The sequence below is a fragment of the Orycteropus afer genome, unplaced genomic scaffold (genome assembly GCF_000298275.1).
Source record: "Orycteropus afer afer isolate SDZICR_OR568_19922 unplaced genomic scaffold, OryAfe1.0 scaffold00050, whole genome shotgun sequence".
NCBI lineage: Eukaryota > Metazoa > Chordata > Mammalia > Tubulidentata > Orycteropodidae > Orycteropus > Orycteropus afer.
The window spans coordinates 12,016,821-12,037,971 of NW_006921637.1; the positions used below are offsets into that span (position 1 = coordinate 12,016,821).

General features: G+C 42.4%; 1 protein-coding gene across 1 annotated transcript in view; it reads right to left on the reverse strand.

The window, feature by feature from the left end:
• The window catches only part of CAPN9 (calpain 9), a 72,626-nt gene that overhangs the window by 28,703 nt on the left and 22,772 nt on the right, over positions 1 to 21,151 (reverse strand). The window contains exons 3-11 of the mRNA XM_007938495.2: positions 20,383 to 20,501; positions 17,669 to 17,802; positions 16,513 to 16,681; positions 15,568 to 15,651; positions 13,400 to 13,485; positions 10,400 to 10,477; positions 6,506 to 6,666; positions 5,216 to 5,373; positions 4,845 to 5,053 (exon numbers count right to left, since the gene is read on the reverse strand). Coding sequence (XP_007936686.2) covers positions 4,845 to 5,053; positions 5,216 to 5,373; positions 6,506 to 6,666; positions 10,400 to 10,477; positions 13,400 to 13,485; positions 15,568 to 15,651; positions 16,513 to 16,681; positions 17,669 to 17,802; positions 20,383 to 20,501 — 1,198 coding nt within the window. The remainder of the gene's footprint in view (positions 1 to 4,844; positions 5,054 to 5,215; positions 5,374 to 6,505; positions 6,667 to 10,399; positions 10,478 to 13,399; positions 13,486 to 15,567; positions 15,652 to 16,512; positions 16,682 to 17,668; positions 17,803 to 20,382; positions 20,502 to 21,151) is intronic.

The following is a 21,151-nucleotide window of genomic DNA, read 5'->3' on the forward strand; positions in this document are numbered from 1 at the left end:
GATGATAGGCTTAAGTATAGCAGGGATCATGGAGCTGGCGCGGGATTGAGCAGTGTTTCATTCTGCTGTGCATGGGGTTGCTATGAGTTGGAAATGAGTCAATGGCACCTAACAACAACAACAGCCTGTGGCTTCCAGCCAAATAAGAGACCATCTAATGGGCTGAACATTTACATCAGGTAGATACATTCCTTGGAGAAATCAATCATGGGAGAACAGAAAGGCAGTGTATGCATAGTGACACCTCCTGGGGGCAGGAGTTCATGGGAGGGAAGGACACAGGGAAGAGGTAACTATGGGGATGAAGTGGGAAGAGAGCTGTTGCACTGTGGGAAATTGCCATCAATGTTATGAGACAAAACGTGTATGAACTGCTTTATGGAAAATGAATTTGCTCTGTAAACTTTCACTCAAATCACAATAATAAAAAGAAATTCTATCATGTGATTTCTGGCATCATTTCTATCACCAAGGCCATAATTTCCCAACTACGATGCTTCTTTTTTGTTTCCATCTTTCTCATTAAAATCACCAATAATAATGAACACATTTTGACTGCATGTTTGGTTAATTTGAGATAGCAGAAGTTGGTAAATATATTCAATTATTTCGTGTTTGGTTTTAGTGGTTGGTGAGTAAATTTGAGTAATAGTAGTATTAACTGGTCTTCCTTGTAGGCATATGGATATTATCCTATTACTGACAGCATTACATTTCAGGATAGATTTTGAAACATTTTTTCGTGAAAATGAATGACACACTATTCCTCTTCAATTTGTCATTCCTGGAAAAGTAGACCATATGATTGCCTGATTGAAAATGGCCAATACCCGTCCATGTAAACTCACTAATGTGTAGGACAGCAATCTTTATGCATTCCATTTCACATCTGACAACTTCAAATTTTCCTAGATTCATACTTCATACATTCCATGTTCTGATTATTAATGGATGTTGGCAGCAGCCCCATAAGCAAATGAAGGTCCCAAAAACTTTATTCCATCCATGTCATTAAGGTCAACTCTACTTCGAAGAGGCAGCTCTTCCTCAGTCGTATTTTGAGCGCCTTCCAACCTGAGAGGTTCATCTTTTGGCAGTATCTCAGACAATGTTTCAGAGCTATTTAGAAAGTTTTTCAGTAATGCATCAGACAGTGTTTCACTGCTATTCACAAGGATTCTACTGGCCAATTTTTTCAGAAGTGGATGGCCCTATCCTTGTTCCCAGTCTGTCTTAGTCTGGAAGCTCTGCTGTAATCTGTCTACCATGGGTGACTCTGCTTTTATTTGAGATACCAGTGGCATAGCTTACAGCTCCACAGCAACACACAACCACCACAGTATGACAAACTGACAGTTGAGTTGTATAGAGCTTGGGTAGTAATAATAATGACAGGAAGAGCCAGCTTCAGCTTTGGTCAAAGCAAAAAAAATTTGGAAGAATCCAATCTTACAGATGCAAACATAAAGCCCTACGAGAGCTAATAAAAATTCAAAGGGAATACGAATAAACAGGCATTAAGATTGAACCCCACTGCTTGTCTGTCAGTTTGTCATACTATGGTGGCTTGCATGTTGCCGTGATGCTGGAAGCTATGCCATTGGTATTTCAAATATCAGCAGTCTCATCCATGGTGGACAAGTTTTAACAGAGCTTCCAAACTAACTGAGACTAGAAAGAAAGGCCTGGAGAACAGCTTCTGAAAATTAACCTTATGGATCACAACAGAACATTGTTTGGTATAGGCTGGAAGATGAGTCCCCTAAGTTGGAAGGCACTCAAAATATACAGTGGTGGCAACAATGGACTTGAACATACCAATGCTCATGAAGATAATGCAGGACCAAGCTGTGGTAGTTCAGTTTGTGTGTCAACTTAGCTAGGCCTGGTTGAGTGATTAGGCAGCTGGATGTAGTAGTCCCCATGATGGTAATCAACTCCATGGTGGAATCTACTGTGAACAGCTAAGTAGCTGCCTTAGGGAATGTGGTCTGCTTCCTGTATATAAGCAGAAGCCTTGAGGAATGGTCTCTAGCTTATGGCATGCTTGGACCCTGCATGCAGCTGTGCCATTGTTCAGCAGCTTTCCATGCTCTGCTGAGCTTGGGACTTGCAATGAACTTGAATTAATGGTCTGCCGTGTGGTTTGATAACATCGGGACTGTGCCTTTTTAGTTGTCAACCTTGGGCTCGGGAGCCTCAGCAGCCAGCAGCTGTCTGAGTGAAGAAATTCCTCTAGCTTCAGTGGGCTGGGAGCTGGAGACAGAGCTGAAGCCAAAGGCTGACAGGCTTTCACCCAGGGCTTAGAGCCTGGCACTTTGAACTTGAACTTAAAACCTCCAAATTGTGAGAGAATAAACTCATTTGTTAAGGCCATCCCATTTGTGGTATATTCTTGTCGGAGTGGCACTAGGTAACCAGAACACAGGCAGTGTTTCATTCTATTGTACATGAGATCACCATGAGTCAGAGCTGACTCAACAGCAACTAACATGAAGATTGAACTCGAATAGTCCTCCCTTTCTTCCTCATCCACTGGGCACACACACTATAAACTTTTCAAAATTTTCTTTTGTTTGGGACTCTCTCATGAAAGCTAAACCAGTCAGCTCAATGTGGATCTTCTGTTCCTGAGGCACAACCCTGTTTCTTATAGGTTAATATCTGAGCAGACTAAAGGATCTTAGTCAGAAAAGCATGAACATGGAGTCAGTGTCTCTATGTAAAAGCTATCTACACAGGCCAGAGGCTCTGACCTCACTCTATTAAGAGGATGGACACTATGGTGTGTAGGATGGACATAGACTAGGTTTCTTGCTCTTGCTACTCACAAGAGATGCCAAATTTCATGCATCTTGTGTGGTGCTTTTGTGTGAAATTCATGCTTTTCTGGGAAATTCATCCTCAGCTTATATTTCCATGTCAAGGAAGGCTGGAGAAAAATTCTCCTCTAAAGTTTTTAAAAATTCAAGGCTTTACTGCTTTAATTTAGTGCAAGGGAAAAACCATGACTTTTTGATCTGCCTGAGAAACTCAATCAAGCTGGAATTTGAACTATTCTCAATGGACACCACCAGTCCAATTCTATCCACAAAATAAAAGGTAAAATTATAGTAGATGATAAGAATGTCCATATATATAATAGAGTTAATAGAGCAAAGTTATGATAGCTTCTTAGCCACAGCCAAACACCCCAAGGGAGTAAGTTGTTAAGCCCATGGTCTCAGGACCATGGTCATGGGAGACATCAAGCTCAAATGGCATAACATACTACACAAAAACAATGTTCTCCATCCTATTTTGTTGAGTAGAGACTGGGGTCTTAAAAGCTTGCAAGCAGCCATCTAAGATGCAACAGCTGGCAAAGAAAAATGAAGGAAACCAAAGACACATGGACACAATTTGTTCAAGGGGCTAGTGGACCATGTGAACCTCAGCCTATATGACCATGAGACCAGAAGAACTAGATAGTGTCCACCTACCATTGTCAACCACCGGGAAAGGGATCACCGTAGGAGATCCTGGATAGAGTGGGAGAAAAATGTGAAACAAAACTGAAATTCATGAAAAAGACCAGGCTTACTGGTCTGATAGAGACTAGTGAAACCCCTGAGACTGTGGCCCCAAGTTAATCTTTGGGCCTGGCATTGAACTTACTCTCATGGCTTCCAGTCAAATAATAGGCATATCTGGTGATCATGTATACCAGGTATGTACACTCCTTAGAGCAATCAACCATGGGAGATAAGAGGGGTAGTACTGGTGAAGGGAGATAGCTCAAAGGGCAGGAATGGATAGAAAAGAAGGACTCAGGGAAAAGATGACCACAGGAAGGAAGTGGGAAGAGATCTGTTACACTATGGGGGTTGCAATCAATGTCATGAAATAAAATGTGTATGAACTGTTGTATGGAAAATGAATTTGCTCTGTAAACTTTCACCCAAATCTCAATTAAAAAAATTATAGCAGACAGTTTACTTATAATTGCCTCTATCTTGTTAATAGCGCTTCATTGGGGATGTATCTAGCTTACATGCAGAAGGCACAAGTTTTGCCATTCTCTGGAATCCCTAGAATGTCTCCCTTGGGCATATAAATGGACTCTTGTATCTTGACCATTTTTTCTCTGTCACAGAGCAATAAATGTTGATGGTCAATAATAGTTAATCTTTTCCACACAAGTAACTGATACAAAATAATTTTGCAAAACTGTGAGGAAGAGGTGGCAGAATGTGCACCTGCAAAAAGGTAGGCAGACCTGTCCACATTGTTTAGATTAGAACTGAAAAAATATGCTATTCTTGAGAACTGTGATAGGCATTCCTTTCATCGTGCACAGATATAAGCATTCCTAAATGTGGCTACTACTTCATGGTAAGGGGGCCTGAAAAATGAAGGGCTCCACCTGAGTCCCAGTGAGTACAATTCTGGGAGCAGTTGGAGACCAACTTTTTAATGGTCTCTTTGAGAGGAGGAGGAGCAAAGCTAATGTGGAAATGTACTCCATTTGCAAATGGATGAAGAAACACACTTGCTTCCCAGGCAGACAATGGACAAAGGAAGAAGAGGTCCACAGTGCCCACACCTTGGTGGAGTCTCTATGAATGAACCACCACATAAAAGTTGTTGTTGTTGTTGTTGCTGTGTGCCATCAAGTCGGCCCCGACTCATAGCGACCCCTCCTTGGGTTTCCGAGGCAGTATCACTACAGAAGTAGGATTGCCCAACCTTCCTTCTGAGGAGTGACTGGTGGGTTTGAACCGCCAGCCTTCTGGTTAGCAGTCAAGTGCCTTAGCCACTATGCTACCAGAGCATAAAAAGGGGTTCTCAAATCTAGTACTCACTGGGTAATGGCTTTCTTCTCTGAAAAGATTCTCAAGCAGAAATCAGCTTCCTGGTGTGGCTCAAAAGTGCTGGGAATCAGGATATATTCCCCAGGAGGCAACTGGAACCGGTTAGAGACTTCTCTCAGGTTGATGTAAGCTTTGCTTCTGGCCTGTGAGGCATGGTACTTGAAGAAGTCTTTGTTTAGATGTTCATCTGTGCCAGGGCTCTGCAGTGAAAAAGCAAGAGCTTTACTTTAGAGAGGGCCACTCTTCTTGGCTTTTGGACATAGTTTGGGGTCTAGCCATTGAGATTTAGGAGCATGAAAGGGAGGAATGGAGAATTTAAATTCAGATGGTGGGTTGTGAAGAGCAGTTTGGCTCCCACATACTTGGTAAATCGCATAGCCGATAGTGAGCATATTGGCTCCAAATCTCTTGAGTTTCCTTCGATCTTTCTGCATCAGGGCTATGATGAAAGTACAATTCTCCTGCCCTTCGTCTTTCTCAGTTAGGGACAACTTTATCTGTGGATTTGTCCAGAAGGTATCTGCCATGGGAAAGAGATAAATTATTCTCCCTTTCTTAAAAAAGCATGGACAATCTCTCTCTCTCTCTCTCTCTCTCTCTCTCTCTCACACACACACACACAATCATTACCTCCCACTATATCTTCTCAAATCTGAGAATATTTCTTTTCTCTGTGAGAATGCATTCTGTTTTGCCTTTACTTTCCTCTTTATTCTCATTAGATCATTTTCCATGCAGCTTTTTACAAAGACATTCTTTTGGATCTAGTCTGCTAAATTTGCTCCATCTTATTTTCTTCCACTTGGCATTTCAAAGGAAAGTGTAATGGACCTGTGGTTGTTCCCTCAGCATTTGATTCACCCCACTGTTTAATGGTTATGCAATTTGATTATGGTTGACCTTATTTCCACTTCCAAGGATGAACTCTGATTGGTCTATGCTAATTCCCCTTGCCACAGAGAATTGGAACAAAGCCAATAGCCCATAGCATTTCCCAGGTTATATTGGGTCAAGAGCTTTCCAATTAGAGGGAAGTTGAAAACTTCATTTGGCTGCTAACTAAAAAGTCTGTGGTTCCAATCTACCAGCTGCTCTGATGGAGAAAGATGAGGCATTTTGCTTCCATAAAGATTTATAGCCTTGGAAACCCTATGCAGCAGTTCTACTCTGTCCTATAGGTTGCTATGAGTCAAAATTGACTCAGTGGCAGTGAGTGCATGGGAATAAAGGATCAGGTCATCCTGGATGCTGCTGGCAGCCCTTCTGTGATTATAAAGAAAATCACTTTGAGGAAACCACACTGGAAAGAGAGAGGAGCAGAGAATTATCACCAAATGGAGCCAGAGCTCTGATACAGCTGTGCCTAAAGGCCACCTACTTCTCCTCTGAACTTTTCAATTATATAGTCCAATAAACTGAAGTGGGTAATTTTCTAACAAAACAAGGAAGTTTTCCTAAGCAATTCCTATCTAACTATTATATCTCTACAACGTTCTTTTCCCAGTTATACCTGAAATCATATTGTCTCACTCTACATTTCTGGCTTTATTTATGGTCATGGTCCTGATTCTATTGTGTCATAGATCTCTTTGATGTCCTTGGTTGGACTGGACACTTGTGAATGGCAGAGAGAATGTGAGCAGAATACCAACCCAGGAAATTGCGGCAGCCCCCAGCAGTGGAGCCCCGAACCCAGCTTCCTTGATGGACCATCACCTCCCACTTGTGGACAGCATCATCTTCTAGGGCATCAGGAGTGAGGCTGCAAATCTCCACTTTGTCAAAATGGGCCTTGAAATCCTTAAATGACATCCTGCAACCACGTGGAGGGAAACAATATGTGGGAGGGTGATGGTGATGATGTGATTCATTCATTATTTAATTATCTAGCAGATATTTATCAAGTGCCTTCTCCTGCCCTCATGGAGCTTACATTCCAGTGTGGGGAGACAGAAAATACACATACAGGCAAAGGTAAAAATAGAGGTTGACTGCATGGTGTAGTGGCTAAGGCATTTGGCTGCTAACCAGAAGGCTGGCAGTTCAAACCCACCAGCTACTCCTCGGAAGGTACACAGGGCAATCTACTTCCACAGAGATATTGCCTCAGAAACCCAAGGAGGGGTCACTATGAGTTGGATTCAACTCTACAGCAGTGAGTTTGGTTTGTTTTTATGTATATTATCAGTGCTACAGAGAAAAATAAAGTAGGGTAAAATAATGTAATATGGGTGTAAGGGGCCATTTTACATAGGGGGCAAGGAAAGTCCTTACTGATAGGATGAGTTTTGAGTGAAGACCTAAAGCACAAGGGACTAGTCAAACAGCTATCTGGGGGAAGAGTTATCCAGCCATATGTACAGAAAAGTCCTGAGGCAGATATCTGTATGAAGTGTTCATGGAACCCCATGTAGGTCAGTGAGACTGGCACAGAGTCGGAAGGACATCAGTAAGAGACATGATCCAGAAGCAGTGGTGGCTCAGGTCATATAGGATCATGGAGGCCATCTTAATGATTTTTGGCTTTGATTTTGAGAAGATAGCGAGCCACTGAAAGTGTGAAACAGAGGAGTAACATGATCCTTCTGGCTACTGTGTTGAGAATAGACTTCATAGGGCAAAGGTAGAAGCAGAGAGAAAACTAGGAACTTCATGCAATAGTCTAGGTGAGAGATGGATGAGTCAGGTCAGGCTGGGATCAGGGGAGATGGTGAGAATGGTCAGATTTTAGATATATTCTGAAGGTATAACCTATAAGATTTGCTGATGGATTGGATGTGGAGAAAGAGAGAATGGAAGGAATCAAGGATGATTCTAAGATGTTTGGTTTGAGGAACTGGAAGAGTAGAAATGGAGAAGGCTGTGGGTGGAGCAATTGGAAGAGCTGTTCAAGAGTTCAGTTTAGGGCATGCTAAATTGAGATGTCAATTAAATATTCAAGGGGAGATGTTGTGTAGGCAATAGAATATATGGATCTGGAATTCTAGGGAAAGGACCTGAAAATTTAAACCTGGAAGTTATCTGTGTAAAGATGGTATTTAAAGTCCTGAGATTAGAATGAACTCACCTAAAGAGTGGGTGTGGATGGTAAGAAGGGGAATTACAAGGACCGAGGCACATGGCACTTCAACATTAAGAGATTATAGAGATGAGGAGGACCTAGGAAAGGACATTGAGAAGGAGCCTTCATGTAGGAGGAGAATCGTAAGAGTGTGTATAGTCCCTTGCAACCCAGGGAAGACAGTGCCAACCATATCAAGTGCTGTGGACAGACCAAGATGAGTAGATTTAGCAAAGTGAGTCAGGGGTGACACTGGCAAGAGTAGTCTCAGTGGAATTTAGGGAAAAGCCATAGTGGAACGTGTCGGAGAGGCAAGGATGAGAGGTGTTGGTGAGTTCTGCTGTAGAAGAGAGGAGATAAATCGATTGGTGGCTGAAGTGGCCAATTAAAGCTTTTTTCCTTTGTGGTTGGGAGAAATCATAACATTTGTATGTTAATGAAAAAGATTCAGTAGAAAGGACAACATTAATAAATAAGGGAGGAAGATAGCATTGCAGGAATATATTCTACAGTGAGTGGAAACTGAAACTGGAAGGAGACTGACTGGAAAGGGCTTATATGTCAGATCCTTGAAGGAAAGGCTACATTCAGAGAGTGCTAATGAACTTCACATGGTGCCCTGCTTAAGCAATCTCAGATGCAGGTGTTAGGTACAACTCCTTTCAGGCCAAATGATGTGTCTGTGGGCAGGTCAATGGATCACCCAAAAGCTCAGACTCCTCAACTGGGTCTTTTACTCCATGGATTTCCTTGTTTTCCTCTGTCCTACTCCTGTTTGCAAGACCCTCCACTAGTCTGACCTCAGATGGCTTCTCAATGCTTTGCTCTTCCTCCTGCTCATATTCCACAACTTCAGGGATGATAGAAATTCCTGAGCTCAGCTTTCTTCTCTGAGTTCTTTTAACTATGAATCCAGATGTCACCCAGAACATCTCTGTACTCAAAGTTGAAGGTAAATTTGTCTCTAATTTCCATTTCAATAGTTGTTGAATCTCTCAAGCACCTTGAAGGGTCTCCACAAATGTCTTGGCACTTAGGCCTCCATGGTTCCCAAGTCAAAGATGGCTAGGAGGCCACTGAAATTCATCTACCAGAATGGGGGCAGGGAGTACTCTCCATCTTTCATCTAAAGGTGACTGTGTGATTAGCTGTGCCCAGTGGATGTAAGCAGTGATGTGTGTTACTTCTAGGTCAAGGCTTTCAGGAAACAGGCTATCTTCTCCTATCTTTTCTTCCTTTTCTATTGGCTACATGCAGATGACTGTGTGACCTAGGGGATGGAGGGACCACACAGTGGAAGGAGCTTGAGTACCTAAATCACTACTTGGAGAGAGCCACACAGAGAAGAGGAACATTTTCCTTAGATTCTTACAATGAGGGAGAAATAAACTTTATTGTATTTGAGCCTTTATACATTTTGAGTTTGTTACTCATAGCAGCTGGTGTTACCCTAAGCCACCAGTACTTTGAAGTATGGATCTGCCATAATAAAGTTCTAAAATATGTGAGATTAGCTTAGCAGTTGAACAGAAGGCAACAAGGAAATATTGAAGCCAGAAAATGGATATCCATGCTTGTTATGCAGTGACAAAATATTTGATAATTTCGCCTGTAAAAATCTAGAAGACAGAACAAATGCCTACTGAGGTTGTGCTTCAGGGGAGAAGAGTAGAAAAAGCTGGAATATTAGTGTGTACTATTTTTTTTCCCCAGAAAAATATATTTTTTAATATCAAAGTGTTCAATGATCCACACAAATGGAAGGAAACAAATGATGTTTTGCATTAAGAAGCAAATAACACAGAATGTTGAGTATGGTTGCATTTCTACCAGCACTTGGCCCATGAATCCCAGTTTTGCTTATTGGCTTCAACAAGGTGTTACAAGAAAGAGATGAACTCAGGCTAGCATTGACTGCTTTGAGAGCATGAAAGGAAATTGAGCTAGAAACCAGAAATTTGTTATCTAAGCTACAAGAAATAAGACAGGAAAAAAAAAAAAAAAAGCTTCCAGAGACAAAGGTCCACTAAGAATTTTCAGTTAAACAAAGACATTCATCCCCATGGAAAGACCAGATTAGAAATGTTTTCTTCCCAATTAGGTTTATTCTTTTAGATGCTCTCAAATAGCACCTCTAAAGGTCCTTGTCATCCAGCTGGGGATGCAAGGAGTAGACATGATGAGCAGCAGAGCTACTTGTCCTCAAAGTCACTTGAGATGAATAGCTCAGAGGTGACATGCAGGGCTGGGACCAGAGCTTCTTCCCCATATCTACTCTTTTCTGGATTGCACTAACTCCCTTGGGACTCAGACAAACCCAGAAATGGAGTGAGTTCTCTCAAAACATGACTGAGGTTAAATTCCAGCCAATCTGAATATGAAGTGTTTTAGACAGATGTATTTGAGTTTTATAAAATGGTCATGAAGCACATTCATACCTGTTACACTATTAATGCAATAATAAAAAGAGAGACAAGCACTGTACCAGAATTCCCCATCATCGAGAGCGGTGTGACAGAGGTGCTTCTGCTCTGCTGGGCCAATGGAACGCCACTCAGGGGAGCTATAAGTGAACAAAGTCAGTATTTAGGAAGAGGATTGTGAACAGCAACTCAAACAACCCTTGTGGTGGATGAGCCCCAAAAGAGGAGTTCAAGGCACGTGTTTGTTATGTATAAAATAGTCCTGCTCAGTGACTATGCTCTAGGCTCCAGAAATGTGCAAGATATGTAGAGATCAGTTGGCTCTTGGTCCTAAAATACAAGGATTGAACAGAAAGTCCATCTCTGAGTCAGCAATTCAGTGCTGAGGAAAAAAATGTCAGAGAATCATTTGAACCTCCAACACAGAAAATCATCATAAGAATGGAACATCAGTTGGGTAATGGAAAGAGCACCACTGGAGGCCACCAGTTGGTTAATTTCAGTCCTTTGTTTGCCATCAACTTGATCTTTGATGTGGGACAAACCAAGTGACAGCTCTTTTTAGTTTATAAGCTGACACTTTGAAAAGTGTTCATAATACCAAACCAAACCAAACTCAGTGCTGTTGAATAATACTGTACCTTGCATTTGCCCATTCTTTTAATGTGCATGACTTCATTATGAACTCATTTCACAGTTCTGTGAAGTAGACATGCCCACTCCAAAATTAAGGGCATTCAGACAGATGAGATGACATGTCCACTGCACAGATGAGGAGACTCAGACAAGTCAGGGGACATGCCCACTCCTCAGATGAGAACACCCACACTGTCCAGGTGACATGTTCATAGGGAAGAAATAGTGAGGGGCTATCAGTTGTCCCTCAAGCTCAGAAGTTCTGACTCCAAGTTCAGTGGGTGTTCTACTACCCCACAGCTGCCCACAGAGTTCAAATGAAGTAATCACCACTATCATGTTATGGAGTTCCTAGGTGGTGAAAATGGTTAAGCACTCAACTTTTAACTGAAATGCTGGAAGTTTGAGTCCCCTTAAAAGTGTCTCAGAAGAAAGGCCTCATGATGTACTTCTGAAAAATCATCCATTAAAAAACCCCATGGAGCACATTCTACTCTGACCCATATGGAGTTGCCATGTGTGGGACTCAACTTGACTGCATGTGGCTTGGTTTACTATCATGTTATAATTGGGTGGCTACTTTGGCTACATGCTGTAGATCCTGAATTAACTTTAGAGAGAGGGAGCAGGAAATACAGGTAATGAACTTAGGAAGCCATCTCTCCAGGTCACTAGTGCCAGAGTGGGTAGAGTAAAATTAAGAGCCCTTACTTTCTAAATGGCTCACATAAAGACCTCTAACTATTCTCATGGCCCAGGCAGTGTGGCCAGACTGAGGAGTCAGCATAGGGACCAGCTATCACCACTCTGGGTACTGGTTGTGAGGGGAAGACAAACTTGCTTCCAGTAAAAATGCACTATCTTTATTCGTGCTTCTTTGTATTACCCAGGAGATGGAAACATGGTCCTTTTTCTTGTACAGAATGCTTTGTTTAAACCAGGGAATTCTACAGGTTTTATTACAATATGAAGAAGCCTCCTTAATTTTGACCAACTTAGTCTCTACTTTAATGTTTGTCTCCATATGTCTCCCTATGCCCTTTGTTCTGAGCAGCAGATGCCAGGAAGTGGGAGAGGGAGGATGGGACCAGAGTAAGGACAATGAGGATAAGCAGGTTCTGCTCCAATGCTGGAGTCTGATACATGCATGCTGAGGGGCCTGGTCACTTTGTCTGAAGTGAGGACAGTGCTGGCTGTTTTACTTCTGTTCTAGACTTGCTTCAAGGTTCCCTTCCCCAAAGCCTCATGAGCCAACGGTGGAGAAGGGACTTCTAGGAGCCCAGGATGGCAGAGAGCCTGGAGGGAGTGGAGGAGAGACAACTCAGGTTAGGCACTGTCCCCAGGTTCCCAGTCACAGGGTGAACCACACCTTCTACACGGAAGTGGAGATGAAAAAAGCCATTCTTACTAAAAACAAGAGACCAGGAGGTTTTTTCACCCACTTTTCTACGATCTAATTATTTGGCATTTCACATTTACAATAGTAAAAAATCTGCTAGCCAACTGTTTTGCACATTAACAATGCATGTCTGGCAGTAATGAATGTCAAGGTGTAAGGCAAGAATAACGCTGGCTATAATGGTTAAGATTGTGTGAAACTGAGCTGGGCCATGATTCTCAGTGGTTTGACAGTTAAATAATGATGTAATTTGGCAGTTATGTAATGATATAGCCATCCTGCATTTTGTGATCTGAAGTGATTATCCTCTATTTTTTGCATAACACTGTCTTTTGCATAATGACCTGGTCTTTGGAACATGGATAAGTGAGGAGTGGGTGTAATTGGGGGCCGCATAAACAAGTGTCCTGTAGTAGGACAAATTTCTGCTCTACTTCCTCTAATTCTCTAGCGGGCCACCAGGCCTCTGGCCAACCATCAGTGTTCATCAGAGAGAATACTATTGTTATCCTGCTTATCAGTGTTTCAAGAATTCCCGCACCCAAAATATTCATTGCCACCCCACCCTACTTGACACAAAACATACACTCACACACATACACATGCATGCACACACACATGCATACTTACACACCTACCTGCTCACACACGTACACACAAGTACACATTACACATACATGTACACGTGTGTACATTGCTTACTAGAACTAGTCACAATTTAATGAGATGAAACCTTTCACAATCATAGATAAGGCATAACATATTAAATATCCCTAAGGATGTGAAATAACACAATTATATGAAAAGTTAAAAGGCTCTTATAAGAGCTTTTTTTGAGATCCAGTTTGACTGAATGGGAGGCCCTGAGGGCTGAAAGGGAGAAAGTAAGGCCACCCCAGAAGCAGAAACAACCTGACTAAGAACCAGTGGCAAACTACAGACAGATTGCTTCTCCTTCACATGTTTGCACACCGCCAGCCCTGGCCCCCTGCCCAGAAAGCAGCAGAGATGGGGCAAAGATACTGACCTGTCGCTCCACGCCCCACTCCACTCCACCTGGCCCCAAGGATTCCGGACTCTGATGAGCTTGATGTTTTGGCCGTGGAAGTTTACCTGGAAGGGCAAAGCATCAGAGACATGTGGAATGATCACTGCAGCTGAGGCTTGGCTATGCTCCCACATGTGCCCCAGGGCAGTCATCAAAGGGGAAGCTTGGCCAGGAATGGCTTTATCTCAAGTCTCTTGTCTAAAACCCTGCAGCCTCTAACCCCACTTAATCCTCTCAGAAGTGGAAGTAAAACTCATCAATTCTTAATCAGCACTTGGAATTTTCTAATTCTAATTGAATATAATTATGAACATTACAAATGATCTCATATGAATCACCCAGAATGGTTATGCCACATCTGGGAAATAATGTAATTAGCAAGAATGTAATCCACATGAATCTTCAAACAAATGAAGGTTTTCTGTAGACTGGAATCTCCCTGGAGGCTGGGACAGAGCCTTATTATTCTCAGCATCATACATGAATGGTAAAGAATATCATCAAAAATGTTTGTGGAATTATTGCTGAATTTTCTTAATTCTTAGCATCCTACACACAGATGAATGATCAAAATTTAAGCACATGTCAGTAGTTTAAACAACAGCAACAATAAGCAGAAATAGTTTCTACAACTTGATTCATTCCAACATTCTCCCCTTCATGTGTCATAGAGTCCCTGGGTGGTGCAAAATGATTAGTGCATTCAGTTTGGAGGTTCAAGTCCACTGAGAGGTGTCTCAGAAGAAAGGCCTGGTAATCTACTTCTGAAAAATCAGCCATTGGAAATGCTATGTATACACATGAAATTGCTATAAATTGGAATTGACTTGACAGCAACTGGTTCAGGTGTCACATGTGGTCACTGATTCAGACTGTAACCCTGAAACATTCAGGGTACTGGCCAGTAAGGGAAGGGCCAGCATTCACTTAATGCTCTGTCTTTGAGCGGGAAAGAGGATCAGCCATTTTAGGAACATTTTGGCAGAAAGTGAGTTGAACTTTTAGCTTGTGAGAACACGTTATCCTTCATGAATTTGGCATAAATTATATATTTTTTATTTTATACAAATAGTTCAGGTAATATAACCACTCAGAGTCCCAAGTGAGGCTTGTGATTCATCGTTTAAAGGTTCATAAATTTGAAATGCTCAGAAAAGGTAAGTGTCTTGCAGGTGAAGAGAAAGCAAGAGCAATAGAACTGAGATGATGGGAAGTTTCTGTGCTACGTGGAAACAACTGTTGCTTTTTAGAAGCTCTAATAGAAAAAACCACGTCTGCTCAGCACAAAGAGCTGTCAGCAAGGCTTATATGATCAGGGAAGGAAGACAAAAAAACTAACACAAATAGCTGAAATTCCTAAGGAATACTCAAATAATTGAATCTCTCAGCATGAACCCTGTTTCTTAGAAACTCCAGTGAGAAGGAAGAATAACACATTCCTTCTTTATCTTGCACTCTCTCCTCATTTTGAGTGTGTTATTCAAAATGTGGGCAACAGCAGGAGACCAAAGGGCCTGCATCCTTGACACACAGCATTTTTTTTTACTGGCCTGTGGGAAACAAGGAGGGGACAGACAGAGGCTCTGGCTTCACTGACTTTTCTCTGAGAGGGAGGCTGTTGGTTTCTCCACTCCCTGTTTCATTTCATCTTCCCCTTTCTCTTTCCCAAGTTGATGGTGCTGTGTGGTTCTAATTATCCCCAGAAATTAGTTCCATCCTGGACTGCAGAGAATGGGGTTGATGTAGAATGGGGGGGGGGGGAATACCAGGCTCCCCACACCTGCTTAAAAGTTTGGCACTGGATGTTTTGCTATTTTGGATTCCAGCCTGCCTCCATAAAATGAGACATTGTCTGACAGTGCTGTTTCACTTGCAATGAACTAAATAGGTTTCTTAAAAAAAAATATCCTAAACCAAATGCACTGCCATCAAGTCAATTCTGACTCAGTGAGTCCCATAAGATTTCAAAGGCTGCAAATCTTTACAGAAGCAGACTGCCTCATCTTTCTCCCATGAAGCACCTCATGGGCCCAAACAGCTGACTTTTTGGTTAGTAGCTGAATGCCTTAACAACTATCCCACCAGAGTGAGACTAGTGTTATCATGCTCATATCAGGGCCCTGTGAACAAGGGTTCTCATCACCTACCTGGTCAATTCCTGTAACAGTGTAGGCATGACCTTTAATAAGACCGAAAGGTGTTCGGGCTTCTGATTCTGCAGCATATCTGGTCTAAAATATGAAAAGAGCAACACTGGATACATAGTCCAAGTTGAATTGTCCCTGCCCTGACAGATCCACTCTGTGCCTGGCCCCTCCATACTTCCCCAACCTCTCATCCTGCTGTCCTGATGAGGCTCATGTGTATAGAGAACAGAACTTGGCTAAACAAGAAGCCCTGAAGATGCTTAGCAGTAAAATACAGAAAGTCTCAGTCTCTCCCGAGGATGGGGAGACTATAATAAAGATTGATTTTTTTTTTTTTTAAATTGCCCCAAACAGAATAATATGGCCATCAGTGTCAAGTACCATGAGAGGGAATATACAGTCACATATACTGAAGAGATTATAAAAAGCATATAACGATAGTACGTACAACTTGATGTCACAAATTTGAAAATGTAGAGGAAATTGATGCTTTATTACTAAAGAATAAATTCCCAAAATTAATCCAAGAGGAAGTAGAAAACTCAGATAGATTTTTAAAAATATATGAGTTGAAATTATGTTTATATGAATAAAAATGAGAAATAATACATTTCTATGTACTGACATTTTTTTTTCATTATATATTAAGTGAAAAAGGTAGTTTTAGAAAAATGTATATTATGATTCCATTTTAATCCAATCCATCCATTTTTGTGTATGTATATATATATACTTGTGAATGCTTGTATAGGCAAGGAAAAAGCGAAGGGATACATACCAGGCAGTTACGGGTGGGATTAAAATAAACATTGATACTACCCCACAGACATACACAGAGTTACTCCCCTCCTTCTGTGTGGCCAGGGTACCTTCTCAGATCTTTGGTCCTAGCACAGTGCCTGGAATGTAGAGCTTGGTGAGTGAGGATGTAAGCAAGAAACTTACGTCAATGGAGCAGCCCACCAAAGAGCCCCTCTTCAAGGCCTTCTCTAGAATCTCATAGAAGTTCTCTGGAGCCCCTTTAGTTTCAAAAGTCTCTGCTACACCCCCAGTGAAGTCTTCCATGGCCTCAATGGCGCTTCCCCCCTTCAGAGCCTCATAGCTCCCATTGAGCCTGTGAGGGCAGTAAGAAAGCAAGGATACTGCTGCAGAACAAGAGAACAATGAGGGGGCACCCCTCAGTCATCAGGGCAGGAAAGAATACAGAGTTTTTCCCTGTTCTAAGCCAGAACTAGATGTGGACTTAAAGGGAGGTGTGGGAGATGGCACACGGGGACTGAGATCTGAGGAAATGCTAAGAGTCAGTATGATGTGGTGGTGGTAAAGAGTACAAGGTCTGGTTAAACGTCAGTTCCACCATTATAGCTGTTTGACCTTGGGCTGAGTTGCTGGCTCTGTGCCTCAGTTTCCTTATTTGTAAGCTGAAGATAACAATTGTACTGTCCTTCCTAGGACTGCTATGGTTTAAATGAATGTGTCTCTCTGTATACTCTCACTTGGAATGGGGCCTGACCATGAAAGTGTTAGCTATATATAGATTGAGAGAATCAAGTCCCTTTTCTTTCCCAGATGTTTGGGCCATGATAGTGTTTGGTGGAGAAGTCTGAAAAACCAAGAATTTTGTCAGCACATCCAGAATTTTCCTCCATTTATCCTTACAGCTCTTCTTCCATCATGTCTTCCCAAGGCTAGATTCATGACACAGAGAAAAATGTCTAAGGAAGGGGCATATCTAGGACTATAGGAAGAAAATTGCTCAGGTGGCTCCTTTTCCACCTTCAACCCTGAGAAAACAAACCAAAACCAATCTCACTGCCGTGGAGTCCAATCCAACCCATAGCAATCCCTCCTTGGGTTTCCAAGGTGGTATCACTATGGAAGTAGATCGCTCAACCTTCCTTCTGAGAAGTGGCTTGTGGGTTTGAGAAAGCTCCAGTAAAGTGAGCTTGCTGTGCCTCACTGGTAAGCCGTGAGCCTTGATCTCCTTCCCCTGATATCATAAGCCTTCTCTCCATAGAAGACCCATGAAGAGTTCTCTTGGGAATTCAAAACAGGCTTCCTGACACAGGGGGCTTCCCTGCTCAGGGGCACCGACACTCACTTGGCATAGGCTTTTTCCAGCAAGGCGCTCCAGAACTCGTTGTGGTCTGCAGAGTGAAGGAAAACCAAGCGGTCCCGGAAGGTGGGCAGTCGGTCATCAACCACTATATCCACCCATTCACTGTGCTGCCAGAACTGTGCCCAGAATATGAACAGAAATTGGGAGTGAGTCACATTTGAAGTCTGGCTCTCATTTGTAAATGTTGACTATTTGGCCCTGACCAAAATGCCCTTCTGGTCTTGAGGAAAATCCCATGTGGCTTCTGTAGTGGGTAGAACTGTGTCCTCCAAAAATATACGGTCAACTTCTAACCCCTGGTATCTGTGAATGTGACTTTATTTGGAAAAGGGTCTTTGCAGATCTATCTATTAAAATGAGGCCATGTTGGCTTAGACTGGGCCCTAATTCAATGATTATAAAAAGTGGAAAATTTGGACACAAAGACACAGATAAAGAGGAAAGATGCCATGTGAAGAAGGAAGCAGAGTTTGGAGTGATGCATCTATAAGCCAAGGAACACCAAAGTTTGCCAGCAATCTCAGAGACAAGGAAAGCTTTTTTCCCCCCAGATCTGTCAGAAGCATGGCCCAGCCAACACCTTGGATTTGGACTCCAGAACTGTGAGAAAATGCATTTCTAATTTTTCAAGCCACCCAGGTTGTTGCAATTTGTTACAGTGACCATAGGAAACAACTACAGGTTCCACTATGGGACCACTTAGCTTTCACCCACTAAGCCTGTGATCAACACTGGTCCAAAGATTCAGTTTTAGGACACTTTAAAACACCTCCAATTAGCTTTGTTTCTTCTTTTCTTTCTTTCTTCTTCTTCCTTTGTGTGTGTGTGTGTGTGTGTGTATGTGTGGTGGTGGTGGTGGTGTGGAGTCCGGTTCTCTGTTTTTTAAACTTTAGCTCTCTCCTTGCCTGTAGGTGAGGAGCTCTGGCAACAGAGTGGTTAAAGTGCTAACCCAAAGGCTGGCAGTTTGAACCCACCAGCTGGCCCACAGGAAAAAGGTGTGGCAGTTTGCTTCTGTAAAGGTCACAGCCTTGGAAACCTTATGAGGCATTTCTACTCTGTTATATAGGGTCACTCTCAGTTGGAATTGACTCCGTGACAGTGGGTTTGGTTTGGTTTTCCATAGGTGGAGCCTCTAATTGGACAGGTGTTGAATGTCCATACCTGGCCTCCAGCTTCCTGAAGCAAGGAAGAGATTGAGGGAGGAGTGTTTACTGCTTACAGCAGCATCCAGCTGGCAAGTTGAGGTTGGAGCAGTGGCCCAAGGTGGCTGGAGAGAGGGACTCTGGCAGCCCCTAGCACCCACATACCTGTGTTCTGAGAAGCAGCTCAGATCACAGGATCAATCCTGTGAGCTGGCCCCTGTGAATGGAGATTGAATTCTCAAGTTACACATTGCTTCTTTTGATCTCTACTTTTGAAATATGTCTATTAGCCTTAGTTTCTTAGTGAGGCTATAACAAAACACCACATGTGGGTGGGTTTAAAGGGCAGAAATTTATTTTCTCACAGTTCTAGGGACCGAAAGACCAAATCAGGGTCTTGATAGTCCTGGGTCCTTGGCTTAGAGATGATGCTCACATGGCATTTGCCTTCTCCCCTGTGTGTGACTCTGTGCCTAATCTGCTATTTTTATAACTCAGGCATGATTAGCTTTAGAACCCACCCACTTAGGTATGATATAATTAGCATAACAAAGGAAACCTATTTCTAAACAGGATTATACCCACAGGTATAGGTATTAGAATTCCAATACATATTTTGGGGTGGAGTGGAGGGTGGGCACAATTCAATCCATAACAATCAGTTATTGAGTCTGGGGTGTACATCAGTTTATCAGATTGCTGGCCTCAGTGACAGGAAAGGCCATGGTTGAACTCACACATGGTGTCCTGAAGGGAGAAGGAGAAAGTGGTGGGGTGGAAGGTAAGTAACTCTTATTTCATGCCTGGTTCTGTCTTACCACTTTATGTGGTATCTCACTCAGTTCTTATGAAAATCCCATGAGGTAGTGCTAGTCTCTCTGTTTTCAGGTGAGTGTACTAAGGCTCAGTTTCACCAAGAAAACAATCTGAGGTCCCCTGTTTGAGTTCATAGAAGAGATGTGTTTCCATTTGAAGTTAGCCTCTATATGAGGACTTGATAGAGAAGAGAGTATGGAAGGGGGAGATGAGAACACAGGGAACAAATCTCCCAGGGCAGCCTCGCCTGCTGTGTGTCACCCAGAGGTGTGGTGGTCAATCTCCCCCAACACTATCCAAGCACATGTCCCAGTAGATCGCTAGTTTGTTTTTTTAAAAACTTACGTAATGTCTCCAAATTTATATCTCTTCAGTAAAGAGAATCTCTCAGTTTATGAGAAATAATCCAGTTCACCAGAGGTATGATTGTTTTTAGGCAATGTATGCTTAAAGCACAAGAAATTCCAAATAATGAAACCTTTAACATATGGACATCAGATTTGCCAAAATGTTATTTAATGGTTTATTGTATACTTTACAAAAGGATTCACTATGAGATGTCTTTAATACTCTTCCAATGCATTTAGATATTCCATCACAAAGTTTGATTTTTAAGTAATGTTTTAAGAATCAGAGCTCTTACACTGGCAGATATGGTCACCAACCAGCATAAAGATGCCCCTGGCATTGTGCTGGGCCCCAAAGAGGTAACTCTGCTGGACCAGGGTTCCTTCTTACCTGGAAATGGAATATGCCAGCATACTCAGGGCCAAAGCTTTGGTCCTGGGGGATGACTCTAGCCAGTGCCTTTTCATTTAGCGTAAGGGAAGCAATGGCAGCCAATAGCCAGCAGTCTCCTGCAAAATGAAAACCATGAGCTACCCTTTTCACCACTGATTCACAATAAATGGGAAAAATTTATGCCAGAAAGAGATATAGGGAGTTTCAGATGTGCTCACAGCTTTTCTGCAATTTTTTTTTTAAACTGATGGAATGTGAACCTCTGTCCTCCTCTCTGCCTCCCTTCCCTGCACTACTCCTTCCAGTTTATCACAAGCAGCTGTGAGTCTTGGTAATGTTGTCAGATACGCTTACTTGTGTTTCAAACACAGGGCTCTGTTATGCTTCAGCTCTTTAAAATTCCACCCATTTCCCTTTCTGTGTACTATGGCTGTATATGTTGGTGAGCAGACGAGTAGGCATACCGTAGCTGCTGCCCTGCAGGTTCTGCAGTACTTCTGTGTGCTCAGAAACAGCCCTCCATGGTGCTTGGAGAGCACTTTCTGGGGCTGATGCTTCCTCACCACCCCAAGTAGTTTAGTGATAGATAAAGGTAGCTCAGTGGGTACTTGCTTTCTATTATTTTGCATTTTCAAGATTTGTTGATTTAGTCATGGAATTCCCTGTCTTCCTGTTAATACACATCTGGAGGAAGACTAAAAAGAATGACACTGATGCACATCAGCCTTCACTGAAAATGGCCTGAGTGCCTTGAACATGCCTAGCA